Raw genomic sequence first — 18,275 nt, 5'->3', positions numbered from 1 at the left:
CATTTTTAGTATCATTCAACAACTCCAACCTTGAAGCACACAAGTACATTTTTTTAAATATAAACAACTCCGCAACCTTGCTATAAAACAAATCATCAGAGACAAAAAGTCCTACTATATTAAACTCCAGTCTAACCAATCAAAAAGCCCAAAACAGTTCTGAAATTCCATTAATTCTCTCCTCAACCCAGGTACCAAAAACAACCCCTGCCCAGACTCCAGCAAATCTGATCCTGAAATAGCCTCTCTATTCAACTCCTTCTTTACCAACTCAATAGCAGAACTAACCAAAACCTTCCCTAACAATAATCCTTTCCCTCAGCCAATCCAACCTCCCTCACCACCCATACAACCCTCTGCCCCCAATCCTCCTCCAATATTCGAGCTTAAACCCATATCAACATCCCACATGAAAAAAATACTCTCTAAATTAAAACCATGCTCCAATGCCCCTGACAATATCCCATCTTCCTTCCTAAAAATAGCCGCAGATGGCATCGCTCTTCCCATTAGCATCTTGATAAACAGATCCATGCAGGAATCTTATGTGCCAAATTATGGTGTGCTGCCTTTATTCTACCTCTCCATAAAGGAGGCAAAAACAATAGCATCTCTAACTTCTGCCCCATAGCTATCCTCTCCCCAATCTCAAAACTTCTGGAAAAATGCATCCACATCCAGCTTATGCCATTCTTAACCAATAACCAGCTAATCACTCCAACCCAACACGGCTAGTATAAACCCATGAACCTAATATAGTACAATCACTGCACTTCTCCCCTTCTCAGACACAATAAATCTGGCCTGTGACTCTGGAAAAATAGTATCTACCGTTCTATAGATCTCTGTAAGGCATTCAATACCATCTCCCACACCCATCTCTTAAACCATCTTTCTAACCTTAATCTCTAATCAAACTGAAGAAACCAAAGAACAAACCCAAAAAACAGCAAAAGTGGTGACTGGAAGGTGAAAACTACGAAGTCCAACAAAATCCACAAAATGTAAAAGTTAAGCACACAATTTTATTCAAATCGCTTTTCGTCCAGCTAGTAGCCAAATTTCTTCAGACAATAAGATAAAATAAACTACTACATCCAGCTCCACTTATACTTCATCTAAACCATTTGTTGTACAAATTGATTAATTGGTAGGGAAATCACCTTAAAGAAACAGGTTCCCCAAAAGTGAAGTAAAATACATTTCTCCAGTTTAAATACACATATAAATACGTTAAAAAATCAAAAATATATAATATGGTACCATAAATACTTAATTTACTTATTTTAAAAATATACATAGCCCTGAGGCTTTCCTAATGTGTGCACATTCACCACAAAATACTTCTTAATTTTAAAATACAAGCCAAAGAAACTTTATCATTCAAACCAGGAGCCCTATACGATTGTAACTTTAACTGCCAAATCAACTCCTGCCTTTCGAACAGGAGTTGAAATGGGCCCCCTTTTAACATCAGCTAGAGCGTCTTCTGCTTGGAGACATGCGTGAATGGGCGTACCTTCGTTGAAGGTTGTGCGTCAGGCCTGGCAAGCCGGTACGTAAAAATCAACTGCCAATCATTAGTGGACCGGAGTTCCGCTGTGGTGACCCCTGACCGGGAAAGGCCGAAAGACACAATTTATATGTGTGTTTAAACTGGAGAAATGTATTTTATTTCATTTTTGAGGAACCTGTTTATTTAAAGTGGTTTCCCTACCAATTAATCAATTTGTACAACAAATGGTTTAGATGAAGTATAAATGGAGCTGGATGTAGTAGTTTATTTTATCTTGTTGTCTGAAGAAGTTTGGCTACTAGCTGGACAAAAAGCAATTCGAATAAAATTGTGTGCTTAACTTTTACATTTTGTGGATTTTGTTGGACTTCGTAGTTTTCACCTTCCAGTCGCCACTTTTGCTGTTTTTTTTGGGTTTAACTTTAATCTCTCCCAGAATACCTTATCCTGGTTCTCAAGCTACCTCTCTGACAGGTCTCAAGCTGTAAAATGGGGGAAAGGCACTTCAACCTTCCTTCCTACCCCCACTGGGGTACCCCAGGGATCTATCCTCCGTCCAATGCTGTTTAACATCTTTATTAATGATTTCCACAAAGCCATACACAATACCAAAATTGTACAATATGCAGACAATTCTACCTTAATCTGCTGCACCTCTAACCTCCCAGAGCTTCAAACTATGACCCAAAATGTTTTCTCTACCACTGAAAATTGGATGCTTCAAAACCACGTCTCGCTAAATGCCAGTAAATCCAAAATTCTATTATTCTCTCACTCAGAGTCTACCCCCCTTGATAAAAACTCGTTCCAAATTATTAGCCAAAACAACTCTACTATTGAGGTTGTTCCCTTTGCCAAACTACTTGGGTTACCATTGACGAACACCTAAAATTCAACACTCACATCCAGAAAAACATTAAGAAAACCCACATAAACTAGGTATGCTATACAGGAACATCCACTTTCTCTCTCCTTCCACCAGACAAACTCTTGCCACTACTTATCTACTCCCCTCACTAATGTATGGCGCTCCTCTATTAACAAACATATCTGCTGCTCTCACCTCAAAACTGGAAGGCTGTTATAATAAGATTTCTAAATTTGCTACCAAAGCCAAATTCTCCTCCCATCATTGTATTGCCCTTCATTTGTTAAATTGGCTTGAACTCTCCAATCATCTTGACTATCTTCAAATAACTGCAGCCCACAAACTAATTTTTCAAACAAGTGCCCTGCTCTCTCCGACATCTTTCTACCTTACTCCCCTCAGAGAACTCTTAGATCTACTCACCAAAACCTAATAACTGTCTGAAAACCAAATCGTCCCGCTGATCAACTTCGGCTATCCTTTTCCTTAGCTTAAAAATGGAATTCTCTTCCTTCCTCTCTAAGGGCTTGTCAAAACTTTGAAAATTTTAAAACTCAGCTATATGCTTTCCTTTCCTCTAACAAGAAATGCAACTGCATTCTCCCCACCTAGTCTAATATTTTACTCCTCCCATAAACTCCTGACTAAATCTGAGTACTAGCTAACCAGAAAAATGTACATATCGTAAATATCTTAATTGTACTATGTAACAAAAGAACTTACGCCTGCTCTCTAATATGATATGAAATTGTAAAATGTGCCTTCTAGACTATGGTTGTATCTGTAACTAAACTTTGTAATTGCGGAGCTTTTCTCCCAGGGCCGCCACTGAAAACGGGCTCCCTGAGCCCAGTGGACCTCCCCGGTCATCAAACTGGAAATAAATAAATAAATTACACATCTTCCCACTTAACCACAAAAGAGGAATTGATACCATCAGTTTACAAAATAGATTGATCTGAAACGTTATCGATTACAATTATCACATCAATTTAAATGTAAGTTACTCATTTTGGTAGAAACATATTTTATGTTAGAACATTAGTTCTGTATCTGACAGTGATCCTAGTAAGTATATTGAGTCTATATTAGTAAATTAGTGCGGCAGAAAGCTGAACACCGTTTCATTGACACATATGTGTCGAACTTCCAGGTAATCGAATGCCAGGGAAAAAAAACTGGTTAGCCGTTGCTGTGAATTTGCCCTTTTCCCCACTGGGGGCATAGTCCCCCACTTTATAATGTTTGTACTGGTGTGTCATATGTACTTGGCCTACCGATTTTTTCCCTAGGAAAAAAAATCTGTGATCTGGCTGTTTGGTTACCTGGGAGTTCGACACATATGTGTCGATGAAACGGTGTTCGGCTTTCTGCTGCATCAGTTTGCTAATATAGACCCAGTATATCAACAGCATGGTATTAACAGGTGACTGACAACTCTCTGCAGCGCTTCATGAATCTGAATTTGTGTCATGCCCTACTGGCAAACAAGTGCAGGACTATAAACATATTATAAAAGCACAGTGTAAACAGTACTTACCTGCATAAGGTCCTGCCTTTCCTTTTCTCCTGTACAAATAGATTTCTTAAGATTTCTTAACTCATTCATTATTGCTTGAGCCTCATCCAGCTTATAGTTGGTATGATAGATGGACATCTTCCGGTCAATCCTGGAGAAAAACATGAAAGTTAAATGACAGAGTGACTGGAGCTTAAAATACTGCAGACAACATATTACTATAATTATATGACAAAACATTAAGGAAGTGAATAGTCATGGCAACCATTGTTACACCTAAAATTAAAAGCAGTAAAGAAGACAGTAGAACAATCAGTGCATAAGCACGTTTAATAAACAATAGCTAAGACAGTAGCTTTAGTTGAAAATGGTTACCATAAATAGTTTTCAGATTTTACATAAAAAAAAAAATACATATCTACATGCATGCAAAGCATTATGGGTAACACAAATCCTCAAGAAATAGCTTACAGTATTTCAACTCTAAGCAGCACTGCGTGACGCAAAGGGGTTTTAGGACAATGTAAAAAGGTCATTAGACTATGAACACTCATGCAGATGGACACATCCACAATCACACAACACACACAAGTACACACACACACACACACACACACACACACACACACACACACACACACACACACACACACACACACACACTGTGCCATCTTTTTGGATCATCAGTGCCTCATTGCAGAGTTCTGGTCTGGTAAAGAACCAGCTTTGCTTATACAGCAGGCAACACTTGTTAGCCTTACTAAAAAGTTAAAAAGTAAAATCTGTGGTATCCCCTCGAAATCTCAGAAAACCCAGTATGCAATGTATACTGGGTCAAAAACAAAACAAGAAGAAACTTCGCAGTGTGAAGGGTGTGATGTTCACTTCCTGAATTATGTTAAGCACCTAGTTCATTAACAAAAATCAAACTAAAATATGTGCTACAAAATAATAAAATAGAAAGCAGTAGGTAGTCCACAGCTGAGTTAAAATAGCAAAATATTAAAGAGTGCAAAAGAATTAAAAATAAGGGAATAGGGTTACGGAAATACAAGAAAGCAAGGGTGTAGAACAAATACCAGATAAATCACAAGAATGGAATGCTGTCAGGAAATCAAACTGAAGAAAATGCAGACTATAGCATCTGGAAATGTAAAAAAAGAAAACCCAAATAATTTTAAGGGAGAGACATGGGCATAGAATGAGAGCGAAACGGTATTTATAATGAAAAGACTTTATGAGCATAGTTACCATAACCACGGATGTAGGAGCAGACCGTTACTCAAGTATGACTTATCACATATGTCTTTACATAGCCAGTCAAGACATCTCACAGGTTGGCCAGACTCCCCAGAGCTATTGGATGTCCCTGGGCTGGATTGCTCTCCCCAGTCTGTTCATGACAATAAGGCCTGCAATACAAAAGGGAGAGGCACTTGTGCTGCCTTTGGTTCTTTCCTGCAAACTCTTTTTTCCACTTTTTAGGAGGCTAAAGAGGCCACCAACAAGTATGGCACAATGGGCTCCTAAGTGGGATGCAGGATACTTCTTGACCTCAGAGTAAGCCTGAGATGTAAGAAAAGAGGGCATTTCACAAAAGAAGAAGAGGACCCTTATCCCTTTGGGTATAATGCAAGAAGCAATAATTTTGAGGAATGACATCTACACTGCAACAGTGATCTTACCCATTCAACTATGATTATGTTTAGAATATTCCCACAACTGGACTATGTTCACCATAAGGATCAGTGGTGTAGTAGGAGTCACCACATACAGTAGAATACTAAAGAAGTTCCCTAGATGTCCAGAACCTCGGGATGGAAGCAGGCAAAAGCCATGTAGGACAGTTCTGACAAAAAACCTACCCAGTTCCTGGAAAATATGTCCAGGTTGCAGTGCCTAGAAGGGTGTGACTGAAGATCAATGCAGCTGCTTCACAAATGCTTTGTGCAGAAACATTTTTGAAAAAAAGACTTGCACTACTTTTCCATAGTGGTCATAGCAAAAGACAACAAAAGCACCTAAATATTTTATATAGCCTCTTAAATTTGCCTTTCATATCTGATATGAAGGAGGCAAAAAGTTGTTTTAGGCACAAAGGAGGAATGGTTTCAAAGGGCAAACCCAGCAATGAGGGACATCATGTAAAGCACTTTGAGCATACAAGAGTTCAGCTCTGAGATTCTCCTGACTGAAATGATGGGGAACAAAACTAGGTTTCTCATGAATGAAATGTTATAGATGCACTGAAATCAGGATCTGTTTTTAGTACAAACTTCAATGTCCAGTGATACTGGCACTTGTTTGGTGTGTGGTCAGTGTTAGGGGATACAAAGGTAAATAAGAATAGATGAAATAAAGATGCACTTTAACTCATGCATAAGGATGCTACATATCAAACCAGAGAGGCAGCTAAAGAAGAACTTACAGAACTGTGGCTCCTCTTAATCAGATGACTTGGTTTTACATTATGCTGAAAGCCAATTCACAACAGCTGGTAAAATTTCCTAACATTTAGCTTCTCTCAGGATTCACAGGACATCTAAGGAAAGGACTTATTTTGTGGAATTATGATTCTGTCTTTCAGGCTGCAAGTTATAGGTGGTTTAGGCATGGATGTTCTAATACTGCCATAAAAAAACATTGGATAAGGGGAAATCTGACTCCTTTGCTTCTCATTTCTTTAAGAAAGGAGAACCAAGGATAACTTGGCCAAAGAGGGAGAAGAAGAATCAGCATGGGCGTCCTGGATTGCTTTTTGAAATAATTTGGGGATAACAGGTGGGGCTAGGCATAAAGGAGGTTTCTGTTCCATAGTATGGAGAAAGCATCTACCATAAAGATCACTCTGCAAGGGAATCAGAATTGGGGCCCTAGCAGTTTACTGCTGAGGCAAATATATCTATCAATGAGTGCCCAAACACCTAGTCAGTTTGTAGAAGACTCTTAGGTCTGGTCTCCACTCTTGTTCTTTTACAACATTTTAAACGTATGACATTTAGTATGGTTGCAGCAACATCTTCTGCTTGGGTGCCAAATCACTGTCCATAACGGCTTGCCTGCACAATCAATACAACTGGGTACCCTGACCCAAGGGAATTGCAGCTCTTTGCAATGAGTTATGATATACTGTATAACTTGTAAAGCTTTAAGCTCACAGACGAATATCCCACAAGTTTTTTTTCCATACCTGAAGAATAGACCTTAGCTAGGAGACTCCAAACACCAAGTGCTGTAAGACTTCCTGCTCCATCCTCCTTTGGCCACCATCAGCACAGTGCTATTCTAACTTGTAAAACATCATAAGTCACTGGAAAAACTGTATCTCTGCTATGTGGGTCACAAGACTGTTTTCTTAACCCTGATAATCTGTTAGACAGCAAACGCAGCACTCACAACACAGACCCACCCCTAGCACACACACACACACACACACACACACACACACACACACACACACACACACACACACACACACACACACATGCGCTCACACACTGGGCGATCCTCCTACTACTCTGAAAATGCTCTCCAGGAACTAACATGGACTTAAGGTTACATTTTTTTCAGATCCGTGTAAGGGTTGTGGACACCTGGATTTATATGCTCATAACAGCCACACTTTTGCCAAACAAGCCAATTGGTCAATAAGGTTCTGCCATGTCACATGTGGCTAGATCTGCTTGTATTAACCATTAGTTAATTAACTGACTTGTGGGTCTAGTAAGCCATTCATGCTTCGGTAGTGTTTTTTTTTTCACAATCCATACTTAGACACATTGTTTTACTACAGTCAGAGGCACTAGGTAAATTCATTTGGTTAGCCATACAACCACTCAGTACAGCTTCTTACTGTCCCACACAGTTGTTTTTTTTTTTTCATTTAAAATAATTAGACACAATTGGAGACACATGTGCAAAATATTCATCATGCAAACTACATCTCTCCATACATTATACACTATCCCTTTCTTGAGACATATACCCAAACCCTGGACCACAGCTCTTATGCACACCCATTCATTTTATGAATAATAATACTACTGAAGCCACTGGCTTAAAAACATAAATGCACACAGGAGTGTAACAGTAGGCCTTTGTTTGGTGCTACAGAATAACATAATTGGCAATTACTTATAAAAGAAGCGCAATGAAAGAAAGACAATCAACAGCAAAATATACACTTCTTCTCCACTCTGATCTATTCTGTGTGTGAATGTTACCCTGATGGCACCAATTAAATATGCTAACACTTTCTTCAGTTAAGAGCTTGTACAATCTGAGGAAAAGAGAACATCTTATCTGAACCCATAAACCAAGAGTTGAGAAAAGTACAAAAAATGTAATATTCTGCTTTGCACTTATCTACAATGGACTAATCAGCGAGGAAAGGTTTCTATAGTTTTCCTCCACTTCATCTCTGGCAGGAAACTGTGACTTGATAAACTCCAGTTTCATTCTGATCAAATACCTAGATCATCTCTATTAATATTACTCAGACTGGGCCTCTCAGAGGTAGACTGACTCTAAAAAAACTCAAGTACCTATTCTCTATTAATATTACTCAGAGAAGGTTACTTAAATGCTAATGTAGAGTATGTCCAACAAGTCTTGATCAATCAGTGGGGCTAATCAAATTTGCAGAATTCTGTAAATTTGACACTAAATTTGAAACACTAACTAACTAAAGCACTAAATCCTCCTTGACTTCTCATAAGTATTAGACTCCCGATTGGTCCTTCCTGATCAAGTGAAAAATCAGTTCCCTTCCCTAATCTGATCAGTAAAAAACAGTTCCCTATACTAATCTGGTATGTCCAAGGGTCAATTTCAAGGTTACTCTCCAGTCCAGCTGGTGAATTTGGGAATTTTGAGGCAATGTTACAATTGCCTTAACTCTAATACATGTGAGAGATGCAGTTACACAGCCAAACTGGAGGCAGAGCTCTCTCAACCCAAGACTGGCACAGTCAGTTAGGAGGAAAAGGTAACCACCCACACCACAAATCCAGTCTCACACAGACCTATTGCATCTGCATACCCAACACATAAACACACAAAAACACACTCGGAGGCTCTAAATAAAAATCTGCCTAAACAGACCTCCTAAGCAGATATCCAAGCAACAGCCACCCCTCAACAATACCAACAAATCACATATCTCACAAAATCAGTGTGCCTCACAGTCACAGCCCATAAGGCCAAACAACACACCAAATACACTTGTTATAGGGGACTCTATTGTCCGGCACACTGACGTCCCACTCACCGGACTGAACAAGGAGAAGGTCACTGTAAGCTGCCTGTCGGGTGCCAGGATCCGCCACATAACGCAAGCACTCAGGTCACTCCAAAGCAAGCACAAGTATGACTCCGTCATTGTCCATGCTGGTGTGAATGACCTGAGACGTACCTCCCTGGACTACATGAAAAGAGACATAGAGGAGCTCTCTGACCATGTAGCCCAGGCTGGTATGCCCCTGACCTTGAGTAGCATCTTGCCCTCACCAAGAATGATGCCACAGTATAAAGACAAAATGATCAGTTCAACAATTGGCTAAAGTATTGGTGTCATTCAAAGGGGATCCAGTGTCTGTCAGCCTGGGATGACATGCTCGACAAGCCACGTTGCTTCAGTAGGGACGGCTTGCACCTGTCACCCTTAGGCTTTCGTATACTGGCCAAGGCTCTTGCCACCCCCATAGTGCCTTTTTAGGCAAGGCTCAAAGGACAAACCCACCTCCATAGACAACCCAAAGATAAAAAAACTAAAGGTAATGCTACTCAATGCCAGAAGTCTAAACCTCAAGATGCATGCACTCGAGACTCTCCTCAGTATGGAGAAAATCGATGTCTGTGCAGTAACAGAAACCTGGTTCAAGGCTCCTGAGAGCACCCCAGCACTACCAGGTTATACTCATACCATGAGTTTCAGCCCCAAAACTCGGACCAAAGCCCAAAAGGAGGGGGAGTATCTATATTCATCAAAGATACCTACACCTCCAGGTTAGTGGCACTGCACAAAGCATCGGAAACCATCCATGTGCAACTAACAGTGGGCAAAACTGCCTTTCAGTTTGTAGCCTGCTACAGAACACCCTCCCTATTACAGGAACCCCACTTGGCATTCCTGAGAACACTGGAGAATATGAAGGTCTCTCCAAACACTATGTTATTGGGTGACTTCAACTACCCAAACATTGACTGGGAAAACTACTCAAGCCCAAACACCCTCGCCCAACAGTTCCTTGAATTTATAAACTCTAACACAATGGAACAACTGGGCACCACTCCCGCAAGAGGGAACAACATATTGAACCTGGTCATCACCAACATGGGGACTCTATGTTCCACACCAGAGGTAAACCCCTCATTGGTAAGATTAGACCATAAACAAATTTCCCTGGACATCCATATCCCGTCCCCACCCCCAGCCAAGGAAATTACTGCAAAGAATTTTTCAAAAGCCAACTTTGCACTTCTCAAAACTGAGGTGGAATCCTTCAAAGCCCCTGGGCCAGAGGATAATACAGCCCAATCCGCAGAATCCTTTACAAATGCATTCTATGAGCACCTGCAGGAATGCATGGATCGTGCTATCCCAAATAAAACCAAGACTCACTCCTCCAAAAACAGGAGAACGGTCTGGTGGACCCCGGCCATAAATAAGCTATACAACAGAAGGAGGAAGCTACTACATGACAGAGCAAAATCCCAAAAAGGGAAGGCATCTCTGATCAGTATTAGCAAGAAACTTTGATCCCTCATAAAATCATCAAAGGCCAATTTCGAAAGAAAAATTGCCCTAGACACTAAAGATAATCACAAGGCCTTCTTTAGTTATGTCAGAAACATGGGCGGAAACTCCCAGATATGCTCTGAATTGTTGCATAACGGTACAAAATATACCGAACCTACAGACATAGCCAACATCCTGGTAGACAGATTCAGCGCAAACTTCTCCCCCCCTTCCCCCCAAAGGAGCAAATGCCTATCCCAACTGAATGTAACCTCCCTGACATCACAGATGCACAGGTGAAAGTTGCCCTCTCCAAAGCAAAAACACAGCATCTATGGGACCGGACGGTGTTCCAGGCTGTGTCTTACACGAGCTCAAAGAAGAACTGAACCCTCACATTAAGTCACTGTTCAAACTTACCTTACTTGCCTTACTACAAGATATGTACCCAAAGAATGGCATACAGCTACAGTGGTCCCACTCCACAAAGGTGGTGCCACAACGGACCCCGGAAACTATCGCCCCATAAGCCTGACTAGCCTGGTCTGTAAAGCTATGGAGCGTATTATCATGGAACTCATAAACAAAGACATTGGGAGCCTCCAGACACTGGACCCTACCCAATTTGGCTTTGTTAAGAGCAGATCTTGCCTCTTAAACCTAGTTGATTTCTTTGAAACAGTTACCAAAGCCATAGATGAGGGCAAGGTAGTCCACACAGCCTACCTCGACCTCGCAAAAGCCTTTAACACAATACCCCACTTGGGCATCATAAATAAGCTTACCAGCTTAAATATCAACCCCTATATCACAAGATGGGTTGCAAACTGGCTCAGAGATAGAACCCACATGGTCAGAATCGCAGGTGCCATGTCCGAATCCAAACCAGTTACAAGTGGCATGCCACAGGGCTCAGTTCTGGGACCTCTCTTGTTCGGTATATACTTCTCTGAGGTTCAGGCTAACACGGGGGGATTATGGCTGACAAAGTTCGCAGATGACTGTAAACTGGGGGCCATAATCGAATCTCCAGCTGACACAAGCATCCTCCAAAAGGGTCTCACAGAGACGTATGCTTGGTGCCAGAGCCACGGCTTCAAGCTAAATGCTAAAAAGTGCATAGTCATCCCCTTTGGGAAAAACAAGGTGCCCACAAATTACCACATAGGTGGTAATCCATTAAGTACAGAAGAAGTAATTGGAGATTTGGGGACCAACGTAGATAGTAATCTCTCCTTTGATAATCACGCTGCCAAAGTGTTTAGAAAGACTTTCTATATAGCCCACCTTATCACGAAAGGGTTCGCATCTAGATCAAGAGAGGTCATTGTGCCCCTCTACTCATCACTCATCAGGCCCATAATTGAATACAATGCCCCTTTTGGGATGTACCTTACCCGACACCTGCAGCAACTGGAGAGACCCCAAAAGTACCTCACCAGGAGGATCATGGGCTACAAACAGATGTCCTATGCAGCTCGACTAAAGAAACTCCAGCTCTACTCAGTTGCTTACCGCCTACTCAGAGGCGATCTATGCCTGACGTACAAAGCCATGTCAAACCCAGAATTAATGGACATGCTCCACCTCAAAAAATCCAAGTCCCTTAGAGCTACATGCTCCAGGGACCTAAACCTCAGCACAAAAATAAATAGGACATGCTGGAGGGACAGATTAATTTCCCAGAGGCTCCCCTCACTCTAGAATAGAATCCCAATTCATGTTAGACATAGCCCCTCGCTGACCCTCTTCAAGCGAAATTTGGACGCGTGGATGGGAAATCACAAATTCACCCCTGGGATCTCTCCTGTGTCCCTGCTAGACAGAGGGACAGTAAACTAATCTTAAAAGGGTACCTTCTGTGACCTACTTTACAGAGGCACAGTAGGCTAATCTAATAGGGAGGCGGAAGCCAAATACACTCTGGCTAGGCTTATAAATGCCCTAGGGCAGATAGCCTAGTATCTACCTATGAACCTATGAACCTATGACAGCACGACTGATAATACTGCGGAAATCAAACTTTTAGAAGCAGCACTGGACATTATATACCCCAGCTCAGGGATTTCTTGTGATGTAGCAAAATGTGATACAATGCAGTCTGACAGCAACAGAATTGCAGGCCTGCTGAACCTAAATGGTCTGTACACTGAATTGGCTAAATTAACTGGAGTCTTTGGAACCACTGTAAATAATCATCTAACATTCAGCAATAAAGTTAACCTTGTGAGCTCAGTATCACATTATGGAACACTTTGAGTTATCTAGTCCACAATTACAGGATTACTGAATTATAGTAAACATGTCATTTTTATATGATGAATCACATACATTTTTTAAAGTCTCTTCAAGAAAAAAAATACTAAAAGAATCCTGTCCATATGTAGTGGCCATTGCATCATAAAGACCAAAGACTTACTGGTTTTGAATGTAACTTACTGTTTGCTTAGTGGCGAAATGTGGTTGGCTGATAGGACTTTTCATAATCACTTCTTGATGGCGCTCTCAAGTCTGTTTGAAAGAATCTAACTGCTTAGTAAAATGGACAAGCTTAAGTTCAAGACAGAATTAACAGCACAACTTAAGATGTGGAATGTTCTGCGCACTAAATCTTGAACTTTGGGCATGGTGTTTGTCAGCTGTATCCCATCTGAAGAAGGCAAAACCTGGAAGCAAATCTGACTAAAGACTTTGCATTTGGGTACAGCAGTTTTTGCTTTGGACAACAGCTGCTAGTCAGCATACACAATCTCTGCAAAACTCTGCCAACAATTTCATCTCAGATCTATAAAACTTGCGTTTCTGACCCTATTCAAAACATCCTTTCAAAGAAATCAAAGAATCTGCAAGACTACTGCCTTTCTGTAAAGCTGTTAAGTGTTACAAAAATAAACATATAAAAATAACTATTAAAGTATATGCATTCACTCCTAACTGGTCAATAGTGTCCAGATATCAACTTACAGAAAACCCATGTTCCAGGTGCGATTCAGCCACAAATTTTTATTTTGTACACTAAAATATCAGTTACTGATACAAAGGAACAGATGAAAGCCTTAACACCATTTCTGCAGCTCAGATTGTGAATACATAGAAGATGAAATGCAAGGGGGAAGCATGGTGACATTCAAAAACATGTATCTTTGGGGAAGTCCTGCGGTGCTCCATGACACTGCATATCCACTCTGATTTGTCTGTGTAGTGAGGTTAATTAAAGTTACAGCTTTGGCAACTAAATCAGGAAACTGATATGAATAACAGCGACAGTCTGCGATAGTGTTACTGTCATGTGGATGGCCAAAAAAGAAACTGATTGTTGACTTAGCAGTGGGGAGGAAGAAGTATGTGGAGATAATATTCAACAGTAAAGCTGATCACTACAGTAGCAAACAGGTAATGGTGGAGAAATGATTTAGAAGAAAGTTAAAGAAATAGCCAGGCAGATTGCGCAGTTGGTTTCGGTTGCAAATTTGGATGGTTTGCTACATGTACGAAAAGACTGGAGGTGTCTGAAGGGTTGAAGTAGATAATAACTTAGTTTCTGTATGATCAGTAGGTTTCCATGACACTTATTTAACAGCAGATTTTGGAAGTGCAAAGTGAGCTGGAAAATTCGGTTGGTCGGATGGAATACATGCAGCAAACAGGTAGTTGCAATACAAGATAAGGCATGTATGAAGAATTTGAGACTGACTGAAGCTTTAGAAGGAGAATATGGATTGAATTTACTAAAGTTTGTGATAACCAAGATTGTGTATTCGACAGGTTTTACTAAAGCATCACCGGAATTGTGAAAGCAACCAGGTTGCCACTACATGTTTTGGAAGGTAATTAAAGTAAACCACATGAGATATGGGAGAAACTCATGCCTTCTGCATACAAAAATGAGCAAGTACTGTGGCTGCCAGAAAACAAACTGTGGATTACATGGTGAATGTACAGCATGAATTGGACAGCAGACTGTGGAGATTATTAAATTATTAAGGAATGTAAGATATTTCATTTAGCATATAGGGGTTGTCCTATCCAACTGTGCTGAAATAAATATTTTACAACTTTCTGGAAAACAAATTATGTGTTAGAAATGAAATGATTAAGATAAATAATTTCACAACAATTAACCCAAAAGACAACTGATCACAAGGGACTGATTAATCCATGTGCCACTTCCAAACTGGTGGAGGTGTGAGAGAGTAGTAGTGTGAGCTAAATGGAACAGAAAGTATGTTGTGGTGCACTTCTTCCTATCTGAGCTGATGTAACAGATCCTCTCCAACTGACTGAATGAGCACTGACAAGAACAGATGCTAGTTTATATAGGAATGATGTATCAGTAATTAACTTTACGCAGTTAGACAATTACTGGAATTGAAGAATGCATTACTTTGAAAGGGCCCACATAAATATAAACTGTTGTATAGTTAAGCTGTGTTAGCCTACTTATTATTAAAGGATTTGCAAAAAAAAAATTTCATTTTTTTTCTTTCATATGTAGAGGAACAGATTATGTGAATGATATTTACAAGTAGAATCTGCAAAGGAAAAGCTCTGATTATTTTAAGTTTGGACCATTGAATTAACCCTGAATTTTAATGCTACAGAACACAGTATGTCTACTTTAAGATGTATTTATTTTTTAAACACATTTTCTGTATTATCACTTATGATATAGTCACACATACATTAACAGAAAAGAAAACTAATTTTTTTCATTTACATACACTATACATACTGTAATTATGCTTTCTGTCTTTATAAGTTACTCAGTCCAACATTACATAAATAGTTAAATTCCTGCCTTCCCTTAAACCTCACACCTCTTCCTGAGCATTCCTCTCCATCTATAGTTCCCAAAAAAGCCATTTATTCCTATGCAATTTGCTCCTTCACTTTTCTAAAAATCCCACTTTCAGTTCTTTTATTTAATTTACAATATTCAACACTTCAAGTACAGTTGGATTATATTTTATTTCCACAGTAATTGCATTTTTGACAGCCAACAGAATTAAACTTAATCTTCTTCTTCTTCTTTCGGATTTTCCTGGTTAGGGGTCGCCACAGCGGATCATCTGTCCGCTCATGATTGGCAGTAGAATTGTACGGTGTCGAGTTGCCAGCCCGGCGCCCAACCTTCCACAGAAGGCACACACACGCACACACTCACACCTAGGGCCAATTTGGAGTCTCCAATCCACCTACTGCATGTCTTTGGGATGTGGGAGGAAACCGGAGCACCCGGAGCAAACCCACGCAACCACAGTGAGGACATGCAGACTCCGCACAGAAGGCAGCCCAGCTGAGAATCAAACCGGAGAACCTCTTGCTGTGAGGCGGCAACAATAACCACTGCACCATAACATCTTATAATGTCTAGGCAATTCAGATCCTGTGTTCCAGCTCAGAAGAATAATTTCCTTAGTCACAGCCATTTGCTCCCCCAATATTTTTGACAGAGTACATTGCAGGGAAGTTTTTTTTTAAATCTGTCAACTCATTGAACTCCCCAAAACATGTTTCCAGTTACTTTTTTCTTCCCACCACACTTCCAACATTTGCTAAATACCTGAGGAAGAATTCTTTGAAGTATGCTTGGGGTATAAAAATAACTATTCAAACACTTCCAAGCAAAAATCCTAAACCTTCTAGACTTCTTTAAATACACTGGAGCCATTCATATAGCCTCCTATTCTTCCCTTGTAAATTGCTTTTCCAGTTTTCCCAATTTTTTCTAACCTCCTCTGATTGATTCTTATAGTATTCATGCAGTATTTTACATGCCCTACTAATATCCCCTTCTTAACAGCAGCTTCCATTTTGGATTCGACTAACAGTTCTACCTACCTAATCCTTTTTCTTTGCCTATACTCTGATATCAACCCCTGGCAGGGAAAGCAGTCTCCAACCTGCAGTCCAAACTTCTTCACCTCATCCCACCCTATTGCTTTCCCTCTCTAGTTATTTGTTCCCAATACCTTGGTTCTTTCTTGACTTTTTTCCAGAAAATTCCTGTCCCCTAATGTCTATTTTCCGTAGTACTACTTACAGTCATCCCTAATGGCAGTCCCTCTTTTCTCCATTCCCATGTTGGCCTAGGTCTTTGAATATTTTCTGCAACTTTATAGAAAAAATAATCTGTATGGTTCTTATTATTTCCTTAAGAATCTGGATTCAAAGTCCCACTCTCCCCTTATTTCTTGAACTCTCCCCCACTTCATCATCATCATCATCCCTTTCTACCCTGAATTACAACTTTCTGCTTGTGTTATGCATAAGAGCCTTAACAGTGTAGCTCTAAAATATCTCTCTGAATCAGGTAATCCTCAACCACTATGTTCTATTAGGAGTATCAACTTATTCTGCTTAAATTTTGCCCTCTTCCCATCCAAGAAAAATTCAACTCTTTATTAATTTTTATGAACAACTTTGCCTCTGGTTGATAAAAAAATATGCCTAAAATATATTTAAAACTAAAGGGACTAAAACATTTTCACTGCATGTATCTTACTATCAATATCCGTAAATAAGAACATCTTCTTTCTCAGCTTTTTTATTACCTTTTGCTTGGTTTCTTCCCACAGAAGCTTTTTAAATCGATACCCCTAAATACTTCATCTTATCATGCCCCCATAAGTATGGGTATTGCTGAACCAATTTGTGTAGGGATACATAATTTACAACTATAGTCTTTGTTTTATCTTCATTAATTCTATATCCCAAAAATACTTGAAACTGTTTCAAAATGTTCCACAACATTAAAATGTCCTTTTCTGGATTTATCAAGTTTAAAATATCTGCAAATAAAGCCAACTTTTCTTGATTACCATACCAATATAATTCTTGAATCTCTGAGTCCTTTATTTTCTTTATTTTCTTTGCCAGTGGCTCTAAAATATAGATCAAATAAAGGGAAAAGAGGACACCCCTTCCTGGTTCCTCTCTTCAAACACAACTTATTGGAACCTCCCACTATTTCCTGATTCTGATCCTTCATATATTCTCTTTAGGGTATGCAAATGCTTCCATTGCCCTACTCATAAAATCTTAGCTTACTATGCCCAATTCTTTCTCCACATCAAGACCCACCAACAACAGTGGTATTTCCTTACATTCTGCTTCCCTCTGGGTCATCATTGTTCTATTAACATTGTCAAATGTTTGATTTTCCTTCATAAAACTACACTGATCCATATCTATTACTTTGGCAACATCCTTGCCATTCTTTTTACTAGCATAGACAAAAAAAAGTTATGTACTCACCATAATGTTCCGTCTGTGTTGTTGCCTCTCATTTGCTCTTCAACCTATGGGTTTCAGATATGATCATTGGATCCGATTCTGCCATATTCTAAAGCTGTAGGCTCTAACATCTGAGCTCCTCCCCTACCCATGATGCTCCTCTCCTCCAAATCCCTCAGATCGAGTTTGCTGCAACTTAGTACATCACATAATCATAATGCCAAAAAGCAAGAGAAATTACTTAGGAGAAAGGAATCAGCCAAGCTCAGATACTTCAGGAGCTCAAAAGGGAAACAGAAGTATCTGTCCAAACAATACCTGTTTGGTCCCTCAAAAGGCACAGGGATGGAGAGAGGGAAGGTTGAAGAGCAAATGAGAGGCAATAACACAGATGGAA

The 18,275-nt window shown here is 40.0% G+C and overlaps 1 protein-coding gene across 2 annotated transcripts in view; it reads right to left on the bottom strand.

The window, feature by feature from the left end:
- The window catches only part of WWC3 (WWC family member 3), a 1,641,181-nt gene that overhangs the window by 743,925 nt on the left and 878,981 nt on the right, over positions 1–18,275 (bottom strand). For both annotated transcript variants that reach the window (XM_044072574.1, XM_044072573.1), the window contains exon 6: positions 3,925–4,054. In XM_044072574.1, the coding sequence (XP_043928509.1) occupies positions 3,925–4,054 (130 nt within the window). The remainder of the gene's footprint in view (positions 1–3,924; positions 4,055–18,275) is intronic.

The sequence above is a fragment of the Protopterus annectens genome, chromosome 5.part0, assembly GCF_019279795.1.
Source record: "Protopterus annectens isolate FY-2018-M chromosome 5.part0, PAN1.0, whole genome shotgun sequence".
NCBI classification, from domain to species: Eukaryota; Metazoa; Chordata; order Ceratodontiformes; family Protopteridae; genus Protopterus; species Protopterus annectens.
The sequence above is the reverse complement of the archived record's forward strand: the minus strand, read 5'-3'. Positions and strand labels throughout refer to the sequence as shown.